The sequence below is a fragment of the Lutra lutra genome, chromosome 8, assembly GCF_902655055.1.
Source record: "Lutra lutra chromosome 8, mLutLut1.2, whole genome shotgun sequence".
Taxonomy (NCBI): Eukaryota; Metazoa; Chordata; class Mammalia; order Carnivora; family Mustelidae; genus Lutra; species Lutra lutra.
The window spans coordinates 107,039,873-107,063,760 of NC_062285.1; the positions used below are offsets into that span (position 1 = coordinate 107,039,873).

Here is a 23,888-nt window from a genome sequence, read left to right on the forward strand (position 1 = left end):
TGAGTTTTAGCAATTTAAACTAAGGAATGATGACTGTGGCAAGAACTCATAAAATATTTCATTAAAAAGGTAATGTCTGAACTTGAGTTTAAATGGGGAAATATGATTTCAGTGAATGAATGAGGGTTGTGGAAGCATTCCAGGAGAGACATTAGCATAAGTAAGATACAGGAAACATGTTGGTTGATTTCAAAAACAATGAATATAATTATGTTAACAAGACCTTAGAATGACTCAGTCATGGCAGTAGGGGTAGTAGGAGTTAGAGCTAGATTTGTAGATTAGGACCATTGAAGAGGTTCTTGATATATGATTACATTATTAACACACGTGTTCATACAGTATATTACAGCATTATGTTGTTAATGTACTAATACGGTATTTATTACATATAAGTATGTATTACATCTTAGAATATGTTGTAAGAAATAATCACTATGATTAGAGCTTTGCTTAGCAGGGTTATAACCCTGGAGAATTACACAGCAGAAAGGGATAGGAAACAAGAATAAATGAAAACCTATCGTAATATTCCAAGTGAAAATTAATGAACACGTGAACTATAGTGGTTTTAACGTATATGCACAAAGAAGAGAGTATTGGATGGGGGTTTGATTACAGACACAGTTAAATGTAGAGATTGGAACTGCCTGAGTACAGAGAGTTAAAACAAATTCAGAGATAAGAACATTTTGTAGCAGAAGAGAAGGGCACCTTAAGAGAAACTACCTCTCTGGGCTCATCTATAAAATAACAGTAGTACCAAAACTCCAGGATTATTCTGCTGATACAAATGTATTTAGCACAGTGCCTAGGAATTTAAAGCTCTCAGTAAATATTACCTATTGCTATCGCTAAGTGATCAAGAGAACTATCTAGTCATGGAAAATGCCATCTAACTAAAATATCTTTATCATTTTGTTTATGTTATAATGAAGAGTTATTAAAAACTCAAATTTGAAAGAAATGCATCATACATATGCCTACAAGCAGCAGAGACAACTAATAATGAGAGTTTGGTATTTATATACTCAAATTTTTTCTAGTCCTACAATAATGTATTATTATTAATTATATTTGTCAACGTTGGGATCATTCTATGCAACTTTTTCTTTTTGTAAAAGAATGTTTTGGAGCTCTTTCCAAATTAGAACATACGGTTGCCTCATATTCTTTTGAATAAGGCTATTTATTTCATTAGTTAATGGACCATAGGGAATCTAAGGGAACACTTATAAAAACTAGGTGGAGTTCCAGGCCCACCAGTACATATGGTGCCTTTGTATAAATTAGAAAACTCATTCCATGTATGTGATGACAGATATCCAGGTGCATATCTTGATTTGCAAACCCTGAGCAAGATTTCAACCTCTCCGCCTTGCCCCCTGCTGGATACTGTGGCAGAAAACAGTCTCCTCAACAGCTGTGTGGCAATGCCGTGAGGCTCAGAAAAAAGCAGGAATTTTGAGCTACAGATTTTGTCCTTTCTCTTTTTTTCCCCACCGAAGTCATGGTTGTAGCCTGGGATGCATGAGAACAAGATGAGGGCTCCATGGGAGAGTTTATAAAAAGGAGATGTATTAAACATGAACTCCAAAACATGTAGGAGAATGGGACAAGATGAGAGAGACAGAGATAGGGACAGATACAACGACAGGCACAGAAAGAGAATAATGATATATAGATGACAGAATCAACTCTATTAAAATGATGATGATAGAATAAACTCTATTCTGTCATCTTCTCAGACTCTACATATGCATATATGTGTACGAATAGATCAAGGTATATGACTATATCACTTGCAGTCTAAACCCCTGCTCTCTGATTTCTCTTTTCTGCATTTTGGAACGGAAATAATTCAGGAATATGTTTGGATAAATATCTGGACAGTTATTACCACTACCAGAAACTTGGGAATCAAAGAGATTTGAACACTATGGTATCCTTACTTGTCAAGCTTCCTATATAAACTCAGGAAAGGCTCAGATTTGAACCATTGAGGGACACTTGTAAGTAATTTTAATTTTAATTTAAAATCTAAAGCATCAAATGAAATTTTCCCCAAATCCTTGCTCATTCAGCCATCTGCAGAATTTTGTTCGAGTCCCTGATTGTTTTTGTCTATGCTACGTATTTTTGTTTGGTTCTTAAGACTGTGTTCTTAAATTGTTTTTTTCTATTAAAAAATTGCCCTTTATTTTCTAAAATACTTTCTTCAATTACTTCTAACATTCAAATGTTATTTAGTTCCCCTTTCTAAAGCTGACAATAGTGTAAATTTTTCTAAACTTTTTTGGTCAGATTTCTAAATGTTATCTTATCATCAATACATGATGCCTGGTTTATAGGGATTTCTCATACCAACTGTTATTCTGAGAACTCAAACTGTAGGTGTCTTCTGATTTCTCTCTCTCTCTCTCTCTTTTTAATTTTCATAATGAAATACAAGTTTCAGCTCGAAGGAAAAGCTGGCTTTTTCCCATGCATTCTCTCTTAAAATCATTAATTATTTATAAAAAATTTATTGTTAGAAAACTAAGGGGTCTTTCCTAATCCCTTCCCCATCCTTAGATATGTGACTTCCTAAGCACGGATTCTGGTAAAGCCACCTGGAAGTTAATAAAAAAATCAAGGGGAAAAAAAAATTATTGGAGTTAATAATGAGCACAATTACTTTCCTCTTCTGTAAATGATGTAAAACAAAACAAAAATCATTTAGAAGGGCTGTAATAATTGTAGAATCATGTTAGTGATTTAAAATATACAAAGCAATCAAATGGACCATGCTGCCTACAACAGACTACAATAAAATTTGAGGCTAAATTATTTAAGATAACCGTCAAAAGTCTTTCCTCCACTTTGGTTCTCTCAAGCATTGTTCTTCCATTTTATATCTGCTTGAACTATGCTGTTGCCACGTCTGGAACAAATTTTCAGAGGCTTACTTGAACTTGAGGAATATTTTTACTTTGGGGTACATAACTTTGCCAAGAGGTCTCACTAGACCTTTGTGACAAACAGGTTTATCACCACACGGTAAGCAAGGCTTTCACAGGAGTAGTTGCCAAAGCTTTTGTTGTTTTAGTCTTACCAATAAAATATTTTGAGGGATGTACCCAAAATAAATATACTTTTAGACATACATGAAAATCAAAATTAACAATGATAAGACACAAAATAAATGAACATTTAATATTTTTTTCTGGACATTCAGGAATGCATATACTTACTTTATTGGTAAAACCTATTCTTTCTCCTAAAAAGACAGAGATCTTCTTGTCATTATCTATTACTTCAGAGGTTCTTTTCTCCTGTGATGACTAAGAGGTACCAATCTTTTATTTACCTTTGTTCCCTTTATTTTACTTATTTATCTAAAGCCATCCAGTTTGCTAAGCTGATCTGGTCACCAAAATTTGTGTGTGTGTGTGTGTGTGTGTGTGTGTGTATTTTTTTTTTAAACTGTTGTGCTGCCATTTGTTTTTTGATACTGCTAGCATTTAGTTCACATTGAACTCATTCTCCCTGCATTTAAAAGTCCATTTTTTAAATGTTTAAATTGCTAACCTAGAACAAACGTTAACTTTAAACTTGTTTAATTGAGCTAGATTATTTTAAAGAACAAGGTAATTTATACTTGAGACTTTTATCATGGTTTAAAAATGTGTATTTATGCATACAAAGCAAATGCAAATATTATTTTAATAAGAATGCCTTGATAATATTTATAATTAACGACATCAGCCTCCCATATCTTTAATAATTCAAAACTAAAAAAGATTTTATATGATTATTTTAATATGTCTACTACTAGCAATACCAATATTTACATCACTGGAATAAATTTCTGGAGGAAAAAAGTAGCCTTATAAGTAAATGTTAGAGAGAGAAAAAGAGATGGGGCTATTTTGGTGACCTACACAGGTTACTTTTCATACATTTTATATATTTAAATGTATTTTTATCTATATATCTATGTCTGGTCTAATGACCCAACTTCATTTGTGTATTAAAAACCAAAGTTAGCAAATTTTTCTAAAGAAAAAAAAAATAACTCTTTAAATGTCAGAGACGGCTATAGTACTTTAGTCATGAATGAGAGCAAGAGGAGTGGATTCAGGGATGCCACTAGACATGGGCAGATGCTCAGAGAAGATAAGAATAAGAACCTTAAGGGAAGTATATTTATATCTCCAAGGAGTCAACTTCACTTGTGACATTTTCTAAGTTTAACAGATATTTGACATGTTTTCCAATTTCGGAGCTGTGTTTTAATTTTTGAAACGACTGGTATTCTGACTGCAGTCTTTTCTAAGCCCCTTTGTCACTAGTTTTTGGTCATTTCCTTTTCATCTCTTAGTGACAGATCTGAATCACCAGAAATCAGAAAACATGACCCTGGCCACTAGTTTCAACAGACCTTGTTCAGTGGCAAATACAGAATGGCATTTATTTTTTGTGACAGTTTTAATAAAAGTGACGTGAAACACAAGGGCTATAATGTTAGTGATATTGCACCTCAAAAGAGGAGAAAGTTTGGTATGTTACCTCCTGATTAGCAGCAGCTAGTTCTTCTTCCAGTGCAGAGACTCTTTCTAAAGAAACCCTCAGTCGCTCCCTTACCTAGAAGAAAAACCAAAATATGTGCAGTAATGTACATCCCATACATGTTAAACTGTGCTGAATCCATCAATACCATTATCAGAGACAGTCACATTTGGCAAATTACTAAAGTCTTTATAGCCTTCAGTGCTCATAAACACTATGAATACATTGTCACCTTATAGCATCATGATATCAAGGGATTTCCTTATAAGCAAGTCATTTTGTGCTCCAAAGACAGAATTTCCAATGGGGTTGGAGATAGACCTGCTTGTTCTTAATCCTGACTCATAGTAAGGGGAGGCAAAGTTCAAGAGTATGTTATGAATTCATCTGAAAAACAGAGTCACTGATTAAGTATGACATAGGTTAAAAAAAAAATTTCTACTTTTTAAATAATACATGAGCTTCATTTGGTATGAATAACTTCATAAAGGGTTCTTAGAACCTGAAAAATGTCCATTGCACATACATTTTGTTAATTAGAGGTCTATATTGTTACTTAGGGATTGGCAAGTAGTTGCTTCCTCTGGAATTCCTAACCAGCTTCCAGATATCAAAGGTTAAGGCAATATATTCTGTAGAACCAAAGACTCTGCACATTTCGTTTGAAGATAATTATGATTTGAAGATAATTACGATTTGCAAATGTTTCATACATAAATGAAACGCAAAGTAGTTTCTCAATTCTTGCTTTCTTAGAACTTCTAAAACTGATTTAGATCTGATTTATGTTCAGATCTTCAGATATGCTCTTTATTACATATATTTAAAATGAGATATTTTTGATCATGTAAAAAATTTAAGAAATTCAGAGAAAGAAATTTGAATTAAAATGAATGTCTATAGTGGCTTAATTCTCCTTAGAAAAGAATCAACAAAATTTATAGCTTCAACTTGAGATGCAATTTGTGGTGAATTTTTTTTTTTTTAAGATTTTATTTATTTATTTGACAGACAGAGATCACAAGTAGACAGAGAGGCAGGCAGAGAGAGAGGAGGAAGCAGGCTCCCTGCCGAGCAGAGAGCCCAATGCGGGGCTCAATCCCAGGACCCTGGGCAGAGGCTTTAACCCACTGAGCCACCCAGGAGCCCCCATGGTGAATTTTTGATTATGAGTTAACATAGTTTTTTTTCCCATGGGAATGTTACAGTATTTGTGAAGTTAACATGTATTTTAATATCATGTTATATTTTTATAAACTAATTTTATTAATTCAATGATAGTATAGTTTAATGAATAACATTTAAAAAATAAGATTTAATTGAGAACATAATATATAGCTTAAATAATATAGTTTAATAAATTATTAATATATGACATAGGTTAAATAAACAACTATATTTTAAAAACTTACCTAACAATTTTACTGTTGCATTATAAAATTATTTTCCAATTAGTAAACAGACAAAAAAACTAATATCCTATTAATCTAGAATCTAATTAGAAATTTTTAAAAATCTCAATCATATTTTTGTGCTATACAATGATAACTGATACATATTCAGGGGGCAGGGTGCACTTAACTCCTGAAATACATCTTGAATAAGAAAGCATAATACTCTAAGAGGAGTTTATTATTAATTTTACTTAGTTATGCTGAAATTCTCTGAAAATTATTAATATTACATAAATCGATATTTGATATCAAAGATAATTATACAGGATCTTTCCTGATACTTAGATATGCTAGATGGACTGCCAGGTACCAGTTCTGTTAAACAAATAATTGTTCATTAAAATGGATAAAACTAACGCTGATTAATAACTGAACAAGAGCTACTTCAAAGGAAATCTTTGATGATTTGACCTGGGGAATACTTTTCTTATGAGTAGCTTGGATATATGCAAAAGAAGCAAATATCCTGAAGGTTGAAAATAAGGTGGATTGCTGTTATGTGGAAAGCAGAAATCAGCAAAGATCTTAATAGATATAGTTGCCATTTAACAGGGATGACTATAAAGTTTTATGCCCACTTCCTAAAGTACCAACTATAAAATACGGTTGTTCTGAGTGAGAAAGGTCTAAGAATCCTAGTAGATGAGAACATCCTATGGAACAGTCTAAATGTAACTTAACGATCTCACTATATGCAACATTGATCAGATCACATTTAGACGGCTATGATGAAGGTGTCCTATTTTAAGATACACTGATACACTGGAATGTTTCTAAAAGAGTCCTTCAAGTCATATAAGGAACGGCTAAAACCAGGCTATCTTTTAGGTTAAAGCATCTTTCTGACTTTCTTTGCTAAACTAATAATCACAGAAATTGTTCTAAACTGGCTCCTATTTACAAGTTAAGCATTTTTATTCTCATATTGAGTCTCCATGAAGTAAAAATCATTAAGCTGATAAAACAATTTGAAAATAGAATCAACCCTCAATAAATTTAGAATGGTATCTATAGCTTGAGATCCTATCACCCACAAAGTAATGAATCTAAAGCTCTCTTTATGAGAAAATAAAAACAATTACTGAATATATTCTGAATTAGCTGTAAATGTAAGAATTGGTGTTGTAATTATCAATACAGTATGATATGAATGCTTTAGTCACATTTACATGAGAATAAATTATTCTCTGAATTTAATTCATCTTGTACTAATCTCTGCTAAACTGATAAGGAAAAAAAAAAAAAAAAAAGTAAGATCCAAAGGAGAAACTTTTCCAGGGTATAAAGAATCTTGATATCTTACCTTGTCTACATAGCAAAAACTGCATTAATAGGAAAAAAAAGATTATGATCTCTGACAACCATTTCAGTATTTTGCTTTGCTCTGCTAAGCATAGCACCAGCAGAATGCCATAGTTACCTTTATTTTCCTTGTTAGATTTGGTGTTCTCGTGGAGCTATCTAGACATGATTGATATGTCATGACAAATTATAATTTTAATTTTTTTCCTAAATGTAAGTGCACAGTTGATAGCCTTAGCTCTCTACGTAACCTTTTCTGATTTTTTTACTATTTAACCACATTCAATTAATCCATTGTCTGTGTAATCTTTAAGTTCATGTATATCGGTTGTTTATAGAGCTATAGTGTAAACTCTAAGATATTTCTGTACATGTAGAATTTTTTATTTTTAATTTCATCTGTTATATCAGTTTTTTTCATAAGGGCATATTTCTTCAAAATAACTCAAGAATTTTTTTCCCCAAAAGATGTTTCGAGGCTACTTACATTTTTAAATCCCTGATGATTTAAAATAAAATGAGTCCCTAAAAATAACAAATATGTCTCAGAATAAAGAGGAACTCTGGTTGAAGAAGCATACATTCCAAATTAAAAGTAAGGCATGGCAGGGTTTCATTTTGGAATTACCATTCTTATAACAGAAAACATTATTAAAAAAAATCTCCTTCGACCAGAAGTTCAAATCCAGTTTTGGTACTGTGATAATAGACCATAGAAATATATGTGGAGTGCATATATATTTACTGTTTTTTTCTTATCTTTAAGATAAGCAGAGTATCTTTAATTTTGCTTATATTCCCCAGGCATAGCCAATATGTTTTAAAAACAAAAAACAAAAACAGTCAATGATGTCTGAATGATTGCAAAACACATGGATATCTCTTTCCTCCAGCCCACAAAATTGGTAAACATATTGGAGAGTGATGTCAAAATTATTGTTGGTCTTAGCTAATTGTGAAAATTTGATCCTACAACTCAATGGATATATAAATAAAGACATTTTTAATGAGGATTGCCAGTCACTGTAATTGTTTACAGCTATGTTCAATTTTTTTAGACTTTATTTAGTTCTCCATGTGTAACTTTACCCTCTGTGGTAAAGTTGGTAGTGTCTTGTCCTAAAGACATGGTTAATTGCATCTTCTTCTGATCATCTCTATATATGAAAACATAATATCCATACTACTTAAATTAGGATGTTGTAATCTGTGTCCCCACCTTCCCTATCCTCTTAAGTAGCTGTGAGCTATTCTTACGGAAATTTTCTATGAAGGCAGAGATTAATCCCTCAATAACTAAATAGAATGCTATTTAAAACAAGCATGTGGATCAACAGTGACACCAATATCCTTACTTAGCTTGAAAGTTTTAACAAATAATGAAATTTACTCACATCAATAGTAATATTCATTAACATTTAATGAGCACTTGCGGTATACTAAGTACTGGCTAAGAGTTTTGCATGTCAGATCCCAATTAATCCTCATGACAATTCTAAGAGGTACATACTATGACTATCTTCATTCAGAAGAAGAGGAAACAGATGTATAGAGACGTTAAGTCACTTGTCCATATCTGTCCAACTCCAGAATCTGAGCTCATAACACTTTCCTTCAGACTGTCAGCAATACTTAGCTGATAATCAGTTCAGTTGCCCCTTGGATTCATCAATGTCCGTGGCACTCCCAGTGAGTTAGTAAATGCTATTATAGCTCCTGGGGCCATTATAAATGCTTCATTTAGTTATACTAAGCTCACTGAACGTCTACATAGTAAATTATTTCTAAATTTTAAGTTGTACAATTATTTCTTTCTTAAATGTACTCATACCCATCACGTTGTCCTCAATATTCTTTATAGCCTTACATACATTCTTTCATAAAAGCATCCCTCAGGTGATGTGGAAATGCTTACAGGGAACATCTAAAATCACACATTCTCAAGCACTTTCATTAAAGCCATTCAAAATTATTATACTTTCTCTGGACAGGCCATGCTCTTCTTACATCTCTGGGTTATCTTACATATTGACCCTAGTGTGTAGAGCATCTTTATGACTCTGCTTCAAAAATTCCTACACATTCTTTAATATTCAGACCAAATGTCTTCCCCTCTGTGCATTCTTGAATTTTTCATCATTTTCTCAAGTAGAATTAGTTACAACTTTTCTGTTGCTCCATACTGCATTATACATATTTTTTCTTAACATCACCTATTACGGACATGAATCTCTAGTGCTATGAACTCTTCAATTGCAAGAAGGATGTCTGATCTATTTTTGTGTGACCAAATATCTGTCCTACATATAACAGATACTCCATAAATATAGTCTTCCAAATTTTTGTACAAAATGTACAAAATGTACTTTTGTAATAAGAAAGGGTATGTAAAACTAAGCATTAAATAAATTGATCATCTGACATTTGATATATTTATCAAGGATCTTTATATAATATCAATTTTTGTTTTATTCAAAATTATTCATAAACTATTTGTCTCTCACAGCTACAATGAAAATAAGCTATAATTTCTTAATAATCTACAAGATAGAATTATAGTTATCCTTTTGCACATACTTCACATAATCCCTGCTGTAAGAACATCTGAAAGACCAATGATAAAAGTATCTATGTACATAAATATTAACTACAGCACAAGTGTCTGCATGCTCGAAACCTAGATATAACTGGATAATAATCCCTTATTTGGATTTTAATACTCAGAACTTGTCGGGTACTTTCTAATGAAGTGCCCCAATTCCCACTCTACAGAATCCCAAAGCTTTATTAATTTTAAAAAGTTAATTCTTTAACATTTGACAAAATTAAAATCATGTCATAAGCCTTACTAATCTCCAAAGGATATTATCATCATATTGGCTTATTTATGTCAGTAGAAGTTATTTGAGTAACAGCTAAGAAAAGCTTATTGCTACTTTTAAAAAGACCTAAGGCAGGTTTTTCCACTAATACCTTATGCTATGATATGCAGAGAATCTTCAAAATGTATATTCAGAACTAAGATATCAGAGATCTAAAAAAAGATGTATGCTTCCAATATTAATCTCCAAAGGTTGGAGTACATCCAATTTGCACCTCAATGTATGTTAAACTGTCAGTTAGCAGTGCCCTGTGTTGGCATCTATAGACATGCACTTCAGAAAGCCACTAGAAGAAGAGAAAGAGAGTGGAAGAGAGAGGGAGTCTGAACAACCATATTAAATTTCAAATGGCCATCTGGACTAGGCCCATAATGCACCATCATACAAATATAACTTGATAAGTCATAGATTCAGCACCAATAAAACAACATGGTTAAGAGTATGACCCATACACACACAATAATCCAGCTGCACTTAACAAAATGATATTTCTATAATTCAGATGCGCTTCTCTGTACTGATTTATGTCAGGAGTCAGTCGAGCCACCGGATGAAGAAAAGGAGCTGATGCTGACGACAAAAGCACTGTTAAGCTTGAAGTCTTTTGTCAGTACTAGAACTTTTTAAAATTCGTAGAGTTTATTATTATTATTATTATTATTTACATTTCAGCTTGATTGAGGTATAATTGACACATACAATTGTAAGAATCCTTTATCAATACTATACCTTTTCATCCAAGGCCTTGTGGTGCTCAAACAAAGATTTCAGTGCCTTGAGGACCTCGACCTCACTGGAGACTCCTGAGGGGGACTGGGCTTGCCGTTTCACCACTGTCATTCTGAGTGACCTTTCATGTCGGGACACGAGGCATTCCAAGTGCTCCAGTAACAGCTATTGGGTTTAACAGAAAATGCAATTATTCTAAACATAATTATCTTAAGAACACGAGTCACTAATGCTCATGACTACTACTGTAAACGATTGCAGGTTTGCATAGTATCTAATGACAGTCTCAGATTTTATCACAGGTAGCAGCAAAGAAGCAAAAACCTGAGTCTAAACCAGGGTTCCTAAATTACATTAAAGTAAGTCCAATTTCTAGCATATAACAAATTACTCATTTAAGAAATATCATGTAAGGTCTTATCCATTCTTTTAGACAATTTATTAATTTCAGTATGAATTCAGTAGAAATAGGCAATAGAGCACATGATCAAATAGAATAATTATTAAAGAACATGGCACAATGCATAATGATTGTGTTAAGAAAAAAGTATTAAAAGTCAAAACCAATTAAATTTACATTTGGTCATGGAAAAAATCTTGCAAAGAAGGTAATGAGCATAATATAGTCACCATGTTGCTTTGAATGTGATTATAGTGATAATCACATTTGTAGAGTGATTATAGTGATAGTTACAATCACATGTTGCTCTAACGATTATAGGGAAAATCAATGATTTTATTCACAATTAATTCTTAATAGAAGTAGAAATAATAGAAAAATATATGCAATCAACTGGGATACAGTAACCAAGATTTGCAATAATCACTCAGGAAAAGGAGGTCAAAGGGCATGCTTTTTAAACTGTCTACTCTGGAACCTACATTCACCCAGAATAGCCTCTGGAGCCATGATTAAGTCGGGAGAAAGTCCAGTGAACACTGTTTCAGTCTGTTTTAACATTTTCCAAAGAAATTTTACTTTTCAACGTTTTGTGAATTGGGGCCTCACTTTTTGTTTTGTTTCATAAAGGGAGTTCAGCTGCTAAAAACAAAGATACATAAAAAACAAAAACAAAAACAAAAACAAAAAGAACCACCTGCTGGTTTAACTTCTCAGTTATTGAGATTCTGCCAGGGAACAACAATACATAGGCAGGAAGTTTTGTAGGAGAGATTTTCAGAAGGATACTGAAAAGCATAGGCTAACAAATGGTGTCTAGGTAAAATAAAGTAGAAATCACTCAAACAAAAAAGGAAAAAGAAGATATTAGATACTGGGATGGAAGGAAGGAAAGAAAAAAAAATGTGCAGGCTTTTTCCTAAAGCTTACATTTCCTAAAGTAGTGAAAATTTTTGGTTTTCACAATGTCATTGTTAGATTCTGTGTCACATATTAGTGTCACCTTTCTTTGTCCTTAATAAATAAATTTCCCTCCATTCACCATCACTAATTATGGTTCAAAGTGTCAGAAAACTTTGCCATGCATTGGCACAAAAGAACACAGACACCCAAGATCTTAAATGTATATAGATCAGTAGGTAGGGATCATATTTAAGGGTCAAAATAATATTAATAGTTTCTCAGTATGATGATGACACAATATTTTCAAAGAGCTTTCCTTTTACTGATCAATCCCTAATTATACTCCTGGTTTTCTACTCTCTTGAATTCTACAGATACATGTATGCATTGGTTAAATCCAACAGGTTCTGGGATTTTGTGCGAACTTAACCCTGAAATAGAGTTATGAGAGCTGTAAAGAGGAGAGACCTACTTTGCCTAGAGCAGCAAGCACGTTTCATTGAGAGGGTGATGTTTAAACTGAGACTTAGAAAAGAATGAGAAAGAGCTGGCCAAATGAGGAGCCAGATGAAGGACTCTAGGCAAAAGGTACAACACAGGCTAAGGCCTGACTTCTTGAGGAACCGGAAGGAGGCTGGTGTGGTTAGAGCAGAGTTTGTTAAAGAAAGACCAACATCAGGGCGCCTGGGTGGCTCAGTGGGTTAAGCCGCTGCCTTCGGCTCAGGTCATGATCTCAGGGTCCTGGGATCGAGTCCCGCATGGGGCTCTCTGCTCAGCGGGGAGCCTGCTTCCTCCTCTCTCTCTCTGCTTGCCTCTCTACTTGTGATCTCTCTCTGTCAAATAAATAAATAAATAAAAATCTTTAAAAAAAAAAAGAAAGACCAACATCAGATAAGCAGGGTTAAGTTCAAACAAAGTCCTATAACCTATGTGAAACAGCTGGCTCCCCAGTCAACCTTTCAAAGCCCAGATATTCAAGTTATCCCTTGCAATGGTGTGTTAAAGCTGTCTCATACTAGCTTGCTAGAGTGGCTAATTCTCAGGATTTATTATTATTAGATGCCTTTAAATAATAAATAATAAATTTATTATTATTATTATTTATTATTAATTAGATGGCTAATTCTCAGGATTTCTGGTAGCCAGTGGTTAAAACACAATAACTGTTAAAGCTTAAATTATGTAAGCTTATAATTAAATAAAAATATTTTTAAAAGATAAGCACTCGAGGGGCGCCTGGGTGGCTCAGCGGGTTAAAGCCTCTGCCTTCGGCTCAGGTCATGATCCCAGGGTCCTGGGATCGAGCCCCACATCCGGCTCTCTGCTCCGTGGGGAGCCTGCTTCCTCCTCTCTCTCTCTCTGCCTGCCTCTCTGCCTACTTGTGATCTCTAGCTGTCAAATAAATAAATAAAATCTTAAAAAAAAAAAAAAAAGATAAGCACTCGAAATGTATTACTTCGTAATTATATTACTAAATTCCAAGTTTTTAATGAAATTCTTAAATATCCCATGTTCTTTGAGTTGTTTACTTCTATTGTATTTGAATGGTAGAAATACTACAGGCTGGTTCCAATTATGCATCATTTCCCAGCTCTGCATTCAGTAACATCACGTTGGTAGTTTGAAATCAGCTACAGTGGGGGAAGTAGTTACACCATGGGAATTCCAAACGCTATACAGATGAGTGGTTTTTTTTTTTTTTCTTGTGAAAAAAAAAAAAAAAAAATCATTTACCAGCACATTCAGTGTCATTAAGTCATGAGAGCTGGGAGCACAAATGTTATCTCCTTTCTGGATCCCTGACTTGGAATCTGTGAGTATAGTAAGATGTTGTTTGTGATGTTAAGTTTTGGGGTAGTTTGTTATGAAACAAGAGCTAATCAGAAGATCCTCTCTAAAAGTATCTATAACCATTATTCTGAGGAAAGGAGAATACCAAATGTCTTGGATATTAGCTCTAAACAAGGACTGATTCTTTGGTACCCACTGTTGCAGAGGTTTTTGATAATCTGAAAGACAAAAATGACTCACCTTTTGGGTATCAGTCTATTTCTTTGGCCGCCATCACATTTGCTCAATGGCCATAAAAAAGTGCCCATGGTTTCAAGTTACTCATTGACCTGGTAAAATGGGCTTCTCACAATTAAGGCTGATAGGGTTACCACCACAGCTGAAGGGCCAACTGATTAGCTGCAGCCATCAATTCCGAACCCATTTCATGATGTATACCTAGAGACCAGCTAGTTACCCTGAAGCAAGTCGATTACAGCAAATCCCTTCCATCAAGGAGGCGGCGACTATCCATTCTTAATGTAATAAATGTTTTTTTTTCTGGATATGGATTTGCTTTCTCTAATGGCTCTGCTTCTACTAGCAATACCATCTTATCAGATTTTTGCTTACAGTCTTATCATATATGACATTACCTCTGAACAAAAAAAAAAGAAAAAAAAGAACATGCATTTTACAGTGAAAGGAGTAATGCAATTGACTGATGCTCCCAGCCCTGGTTTCACCATGCTATCATATCATCCAGAAGCAGGTGATCCTACAAATGGTTAAATGAGCCAAGGAAGAGTCTATCTTAATTCTTTCTTGGAGATCACACATGGCTAGGCTGGGGAGCTACCATCCTGAAATTAGTATATACTTAGAGTTAGAGATGAATATATATTGGTTCATATACAGATGTCCAGGAATGAAGGCTTAGAATTGGAATTTATAATTGGCAATAGGACTTTTTGACCACTTGGAGAAGAGAGGATCTTTTTTGTTGTTATTATAGCATATACATAATATAAATTAAGTTATTCTCCCCTTTTTTTCTATTTTATATTGGGTATTTGATTCTGATTAACATTAAAGTAGTCCATAAGCTACAGAATATTAATACATGACTGAGATTTAATAAGAGCAGGAATGTACATATGGAAGAACCCTGGTCATGTAGCTTCTTTTTTGAGAAAAGGTGATTTTGTTTTTGCTTAAGAAATACGGTCGTATAAAAAAAAAAAAAAAAAGAAATACGGTCGTATAGCGGGGCACCTGGGTGGCTCAGTGGGTTAAAGCCTCTGCCTTCAGCTCAGGTCATGATCCCAGGGTCCGGAATCGAGCCCCGCATTGGGCTCTCTGCTTATCGGGGAGCCTGCTTCCTCCTCTCTCTGCCTGCCTCTCTGCCTACTTGTGATCTCTGTCTGTTAAATAAATAAAATCTTTAAAGAAAAAAAGAGAAGTACGGTTGTATTGTTGGGTAGATATATGTCAGTACTGCTGCTATTAGAATTTTAACATGGAAAAGAGTATAATAAAAGTTAGGTTATAGTGGAGTCTTGGTATTTATGGTTGCCCAAAATCTTCTATACATACATCTTTGATAATTTCCTGAATGCTGAACATCATCTTCCCAATACTGGAAACAAAAAACACTTCCGTGGCATGTTTAACCACTAGGTGGCAGACATGTGACTTAAGAGTCATCCAACGAGAGCCACCCACACAGGACAGATCCTGAAGGGATCCCAGTGAGGAACCATGCTAGGCTGGGGGGCCATTTTGTTGGCACAGGTAGTAGCAGAGGCTACATGTTTCTAGAACTATGAATGTAAGGAAAACTCACAAGGCTAAGAAATATGGTCCTAGGCATTGTGCATGGAAACTAAGTTTGGAGATTTCTAGGTTTGGAGATTTCTTATACTCCTTAATGTCTTCCTGATTAAAACAGTTAAGCTGTACTGTTTTATGCAATTAGGATAATATATATACGTCTATCTATCTATCTATCTATATGTATATGTTATAATATAAAACGTTATAACATATAATAATAAAACCAAGTAATGTGTACTAATATAAAACAGATTTCTTAGAGGCTTAACAATTTAACTCATTCTCAATACTCCTCAATACTTAGGAAAATATTCTACAGAATATATGTTCAATATTCATTTGTTGAATTGAAGTAAGATAAATATAAGTTATCTATTCTGGAGAATGAGGCCAAAATGTTCAATATCCATGGCTTCTAAGCTTAGAAATCAAAATAAATGAAAAATAAAGAACTCACAAAGATAACACTAACAAGCTACTAACTGTACACCATTGCTAGGAGCTACACTTTTATCTAATATTTAATAAGTCTTGCAGAAGGCACTCTCTTTGGTATACTCAAGGGATTACAAGGATTGCATAAATGACCACTAATCCTATGTTAGGATTCATTTTAAATGACCACAGCCTGCATATATGCAAAAGTATCATGGTATATGTACATATGTACATATTGCATCATTGGAAATTTCTGAACTAAATTTCTAAAATTATACAACTTCTTATTAGATTTGAATTCAGCATAATGTCGGCTGCTGTCATATGGCCACAGAACACAACACTAACACCTGAGAATGAGAAACATAAATTAGTTGCTTTTATGCTCAGTGAACTCAACATCCTCTGCTCTCAACTACTGTTTACAGTTCCCTATGGTTCTATGTAGACATTTGAGTCCCACGCTGCAATAGCTGTTGGGAGGGCCTATGTCCAGTCCCTCTTCTGTTTATCATGCCCTAGCAGAGCATTTTCAGATATCCATACACCTGTATCCACCCATGTATCTTCACCTGCCTTGGCTGTGAGGCTCTTTCTTTCTCAACTGGACTGTACTTTCAACTCATTAAGGAAACATGTTTGGAGGGATTTTATTAACTAGTGTAGACAGAGGTTTGTCAAGAATGGGAAGCTTCTCTTTAGTTATGACAGTTGTCTCACTGTATTTAAATGTTCATTTATATAATTTCGTGACTGAAAACAAAAGTAAAGGCATGGTAAAGAATGCTTCAAATTAAGTCTTTAACTTAAATTAAGGACCATTAAGTATTTTAGTTGATGACCTGTAAGAGGAAATTATAGCTTTATTATTTATAATTAACATTAAGAGTAGCTCTTGAAATCATAACAGCTTTAACTTTCTTTTAACAGATTTTATTTATTCATTCATTCACTCACTTACTCATTCAAAGAGAGAGAGGGAGAGAGAGAATCTCAAGCAGACCATACTGAGTGCAGAGCCTACCTAAGGTTCATCCTGGGGCTTGACAGGAGGTCTACCTCATGACCCTGAGATAAAGACTTGAGCTAGAATCAAGAGTTGGAGGCTTAACCAACTGAGCCCCCCAGGGACCCCTTGTAACTTCTTTTTCAAAGCCTCACAATAGCTACTTTCTAAAACACTGCCAATAATATAAAACTTTCTTTGAGATACTCAGCCACAAAAACGGTTAAAACAGTTCTAAAGCAACAATAAAAATTCTCCACTTTGATATTAAGAAATAATAACTAGTTTAATATTCTTGGTTTTCTTTTACTTTTTCATTAATTAATTCTGCCAAAATATGGTAAGGTTCAGTAGTCAATTTGAGTTAAGTTGAAATAATGGCAGGAGTAAGTTATTTTCTATACATATAATTTGCCTAAGTATGGTCAGAGAAGTTTTAGAAATAACAAATTTTATTTAATCAGTTTTTCTACACTTTCATCAGTGTGAAAATATTAAACAATAAAGCTTTTTTTAAAGAAGATTTTATTTATTAATTTGAGTGAAAGAAAGAGAACAAGAATGGGGAGGGTCAAAGGGAAAATCAGACTCTCCACTGAGCAGGGAGCCCAATGTGGGGCTCAATGCTCAGACTCCGGCATCATGACTTAAGTCAAAGGCAGATACTTAACCGAACTGAGTCACCCAGGTGCCTCAATAATAAAGCTTTTTGAATGTTTCTGTAAATATACTCTACAATTTTTGAAATTTCTATTTTTGTACAAACATTAATATCAGAATGATTTTATTTGGATGTCCTCAATTTAATTACTTGAGGCAGCTGAATATAGTGATTACTTTCATTTCTTTCATTCATTCATATTTTTTGAGCTGGGGACCAGGTGTTGCTATAGCGACAAAATGATAAATGGCTAAAACTTTCAGCTCTGACATCAGAATAAATAGCTCATACATTACTTTGCACACAACTGATGCAAAATAAAGTACTGAACATTAGAACTGAACTATAAAATAATGAACAAACTCTGTTTTTCCCTAAACATGAGCCCTTGTATTGTGTATGATTTGTGAGTGACATTAGGTATATGTGTTCTTAAATACATAGCCAGTGGTTAAGCTAAGGAGTTGATTCCCTGTATGTGTCACTTAAAAGCCATGTGGCAGCCTGGGCAAATTATTTATATGCTAGTTTTCCCATAAGTTAAGTGGGGGTAATAAGATTGCTGTAAGGATAAACAAAGTGGGTTAAATATACAAAACACTTAAGAAAACATTTCACAGGTAACTAATGTTAGCTATATAATATTATCAAATTTTTATTATTTGATACATCAGATAAACTTTATCCATTGAACTTCCTCTGAAACTTCTATTTTCTATTTGGACAAGATATAATTCATTCAAATATTATACAGTAGAGCCCTTTCTCATCTATTGTTTTTGATGATATTCAAAATTAACACACATAATCTATCCTCTACGAGTTCTCCTTGAGGACTGTCTTCTTTTGTGTTATTTGTCTCTGTTCATTAGCATATGTTAACTAGTCAAAATGGAAAGAGAATCACAGGTATCAGGACCCTGGAAATTGAGACACTCCTACTTTAAACTTCCTTACAGTATAATACCAATCAAATTCTCTTTAGGTGTGAGAAGGAAATACTAGCTTGTTGCTTTCTCCATGACTAGTAAGTAGGTGTTTATAGCAAGAAACAAACAAACAAAAAAACAAAAACAAAAACAAAAAACCCCAAAAACAGAACATGTAGAAGGAGAAACTATTATCAAAACTATAAAAAGTATTATATTTGGCAAATTTAAGATGGCACTATGGGGGAAGAGAGAATGTATGTCTGATTTTTAGCCTTGGATATTTTTCTGTGTGGTGGGGAGGGTGACAGGTGGTTATGTAACTTAGGAAGTTGTTATATAATTGATACTTTACACAGAGAAGTTTTCGTAGATCTATTTCCCTATTTTCCCTAATCAACAACAAAAGTCCTCCACACCACTGCTTTAAGGAGGGTGGAAAAACTATTTTCCAGTTTTATTCATGTTTTCAAAGTAACTATTATTTATGTTTAAAGCCACATTTATTAATGGCTTCAATTTCTGTTACCCTAATGGAATTTAGTATCTGTATTTTTCTCACTTTGACCCCTGAAGAGGTATCGCAAGTGTAGCCTGCCTTACTGCCTCTATCCCCCAGGTTCCTCTGCAGGTGCAACAGTCACAGGTACTCCTGGGCCTCATGGAGTGTAATACAGTGAAGAGTGTGTATGGATGCTGCCGCCAGACCTCCTAGTTCTCTGAAATTAGTCATAATCAGGAAGGAATGATGCACTCCATACTGCAATGGGTTACTCTTAGGGCAAAGTCTTTTCTAAGCTGCTGTCAATCTTGGAGTACTTCCATGGATCTAACTTTTTTTTTTTAAAGATTTATTTATTTATTTATTTGAGAGAGAGCACACACGCCTTGGGGAGAGGAGCAGAGGAAGAGGGAGAGAATCTCAAGCACACTCCCAGCTGAGTGCTCTGATGGGGGGCTCTGTCCCATGACCCTGAGATCATGACTTGAGCTGAAATCAAGAGATGCTTAACCGACTGAGCCACCCAGGTGCTCCTCCATGGATCGAACTTGCATAATTGTGCTAATGGCCTCACGGCTGAGGGCACAGGCTTTGGAGTTAGACTGCCTTAGCTTTTAAACCTCTTTTCTGTTTATTCACTGCCTAATTTCCAGCAAGTTATCTGCCTTTTTCTGAGAAGTTATTTCATCTGTAAAATGGGGATAATTGTAACATATCCCTCATAGGACATTAGAAAGGAGTAAAGGGCTGTAGGGGGGAAAAAAGTTGTATAAAGGAAAAATACACAGCTAAAAAAGAGTTTCTGGTGCATTTTAAATATGAGAATTAATTGAAAGTCTACCAAGAAGTTTATATTTCCTTCCATGTTCAGCTTCCCGATCCTACTTTTACATTTGGCTGTACTGTGCTACATCAGGGAATGTAGCCTAAAGCATTAGAATGGAAAATAGTGAAATAGGGAAGAGCAAATCTCATGGCAGAAGTAACCTTTAAATTTGCATGAAAAAATTCTAAGTTAGAAATCAAGGGTGGGGAAAAAATATCAACAGGGAGAAAGAAATAGAAAAAAATCATCTGACACCTGATAAGATGATATAAACTGTCTTTGTCATGTTCTATTTGAGGCAGTCCATATGACTGGCTTATCATAGTCTCAATGAAAACCAATTCCTTGTCTGAATACTGTGTGGACTTTCTTTACCATAAAATAAGACCCTGATGAAGAAGGAGATAAATTGAGTTTGATCATATAACCATTATCGATACATGGTATTCCTCATTAAAGGCACAAGCTCACTGTTTGTGGAGCTATTATTTTTATGTTACTCTCTGAGACCAATCACCAAATGAATACACTATTAACTATACCCCACTTTCTCAGTTTTTAGCATTTATCTACCAGAGTTTTAACAATGAAAATATTTTTCACCTACTTCATGTTGAAATTGAACTACATATCCACACAAATGTGTCTTCACCTCCACATTCTTTTGGTAGAGAAACTGTTCTCAGTTATAGGTAACCTGGTGATTTACATATTTCATGAAATTTAGTGACTTTTTCTTCTGAACAAGAAAAAATAGCATCTTTGATCAAATTCTGGACTTCACTGTCACAGGGCATGAGACTGAAAGAAGACATGGGTTTCCAAGAGCAGAAAATAGTCAAGTCCGTCAAAATCATGACATCAGAACTGGAAGTCTCCTCAATCATCTTCCAAAATAGAAAAGTTATGTCTCTTTTAATTAGGAGAGCTCTGCTCCAGTGGTTTTATACATTTTAACAAGGTGAGGACCAATGCCAAGCCACTTCCTCGCATCACCCCATAACGGAAACTCATACCCTCTCAAGTCTCATCTTCTCTGCCAACCTCCAGCCTTGGAGTATTGGCCCCCTACTCCAATACAACAGTTTGAAAGTTTGAGACTATTGAAATCCAATCCTTCTTTTTTTTTTTTTTTTAAAGATTTTGTTCATTTATCTGACACAGAGAGAGACCACAAGTAGGCAGAGAGGCAGGCAGAGAGAGAGAGGAGGAAGCAGGCTCCCCGCCGAGCAGAGAGCCCGATGCGGGGCTCGATCCCAGGACCCTGGGATCATGACCTGAGCTGAAGGCAGAGGCTTAACCCACTGAGCCACCCAGGTGCCCCCAGTCCTTCTTTTTAAAGTTAAAGAAAGCAAAGGCCAGAAGGAATAAAAACATTTTCTGAGGCAGCATAGTGATTTGGAAGTTGAGACTGTAATTTAGGTTTCTGGCCTTCCTGTTTTGAGTTTTGTAGAATAGTCTTTGTTACTTTAAGTAACAGACTATGAGTTGGTGTCTGCTTAAAGTCTTCCTCAAGTTTTTAAATGTTTATATTCTTTTTTTTTTTTTAAGATTTTTATTTATTTGACAGACAGATCACAAGTAGGCAGAGAGGCAGGCAGAGAGAGAGAGAGGAGGAAGCAGGCTCCCCGCTGAGCAGACAGCTAGATGCGAGGCTCGATCCCAGGACCCTGGGATCATGACCTGAGCCAAAGGCAGAGGCTTTAACCACTGAGCCACCCAGGTGCCCCTAAATGTTTATATTCTTATGAGTATACAGGAGTAAGGCACTGAACTGTATATGAAATTGATTCCAAGCAGATGCAGTTTTATACTTACTCTTGTGTTGTTTCTTTCAGCTTTAAGTTCAGAAATTTCTTCTTCCTTTTCTAGAAGTTGCTCCCTACAGGCATTTAATTCTTTTGTCAGTGCAGCAAATTCCTGAAAAGGGAATAAAAATCTTTGAAGACATATTTCAATATTTAAAAAAAATGTTTTCAACAGGAATAAAAAAATCAAGATATAACTTGAATGTAAAAAATGGGAATAATGAATTTTCAATGACTGGCCTCTATATATATTGCTGTTATTAAATTAATTTGATTCCAATGTTCAGAAAATGCTACCCTATGATATTTAACATTTACATTTTATTGTAATATGCTGCTTTGGTGAGTGAATATAATATGTTTCAAAATGTATCAGATACAGCACATTGAAATTAACATCACTATGGTGATACACTAATAATACAGAATGATTTAATTTTGGCTAATTTTGTGAACAACTCCAAAAATCTTATACTTTCATTTCTATACAGCAATATTCAAACTAAATCATCAGAAAACAAACACAAAACAAAATAAAACCACTACCAACAACAACCACAAAATATGCTATTAAACATGCTATTCAGGGATTAAGAAGTTCATTTGTATGTTAACAAGATAAAGCAAATGTACCTTTTACAAAATAATAATTAACTAAGAGTTAATAACATCATCCAGCAAATTATTAATTTATGCTTGTTCCGTCCTTTCCTCTGAAACATAAACTCCATGTGAACTGGGATTTTGTCTGACTTCCTTGCCACACTCTCAATGTCCAAGACATAGTGGTTGCTCAACAGTATTCATTTTCTATAAATGAAAATGGATTAAATGTTGCTAGAAAAAAAATATTGGGGGTTCTGGAGTAATCCTCTCTCCACGTGACAAGTGACAATTTGGAGGATTCTTCAATGGCCTCCCCAAAACAGGATCCGAAATCGTATGATCTGGGTGTTTTTACCATAAAGCAGAGAGTTTAGACACAGTACAGATTACATAAAAAGAAAAACCAAGAAACTTAATTCAATTATTCGGCTACTCTAACTTATAAGCAAATATTATTTTAAAATGATTTTGAAAAGTAAATAGGCCCATGTTTATCATTAAATCATTAAATCATTTAAATTGATTCTCAGTAATAAAACTGACGCTTGTCAAATATTTAAATATTTGGGAAAACAGCTCCATGCTGAGAAGGCACTGTCAGAAGATAAAAAATAAAAATGAAAATCAGGGAGACAGTTATGGTTAACCTAAACTCTATAAAGGGAAATATAGCCAAAAGTAAATGAATATGATGATTATGCAAAGCTGGGAAAGGTTTAGGGTTTACATTTTTGTTTGCTTCAAACCACTTATTTTGCTGAGTTTCTCTCTGAGTGGCTTTAGACCAAGTGGGTACTTCAAAGACCTCAGAGTAACTTGGAGCTTAGAATCAAGATGAAGGAGTTCATTGTTACATTTAGGCTGGCATTACAGATAAATGTTTTCTCCTCTGATTGCTGCCTGCTTAATTGCTGTTGATAGTCTCTGGGCATTCTATTTTAGTGGAGAATGGACATAAGCAACAAGTAGAAAACAATGAATATTTCCATAAAAAGACCAAAACTTTATAAAAACAGCATAATTTTGATGGACAAAAGAAAGTGACAATGTCACATTACATGCTATTAACATAGAGGCCTTTAGAAGTAAACCTATACTTATTAAGATTATTAGACAAACTATAAATTAAATCTCTATTTAACATCAGACCACTTTTTAAAAACTTATATACGTTTATCTTTCTAGAGATTTAGCTTACGATCTATAGAAAGATAAAATATCAGAAGGAAATATTTCTGAATTTTAGCATGAGGTATTTCCAGGTAGTAAAATAATAGGAGAGCTT

The 23,888-nt window shown here is 34.3% G+C and overlaps 1 protein-coding gene across 16 annotated transcripts in view; it reads right to left on the bottom strand.

The window, feature by feature from the left end:
* Positions 1-23,888, bottom strand: part of PPFIA2 (PTPRF interacting protein alpha 2) — a 494,134-nt gene that overhangs the window by 181,414 nt on the left and 288,832 nt on the right. For 14 of the 16 annotated variants that reach the window (XM_047740329.1, XM_047740328.1, XM_047740338.1 and 11 more), the window contains 3 exons: positions 22,008-22,109; positions 10,919-11,083; positions 4,552-4,626 (listed from right to left, as the gene is read on the bottom strand). In XM_047740329.1, coding sequence (XP_047596285.1) covers positions 4,552-4,626; positions 10,919-11,083; positions 22,008-22,109 — 342 coding nt within the window. The remainder of the gene's footprint in view (positions 1-4,551; positions 4,627-10,918; positions 11,084-22,007; positions 22,110-23,888) is intronic. The other 2 variants (XM_047740334.1, XM_047740343.1) reach the window with 1 other exon arrangement.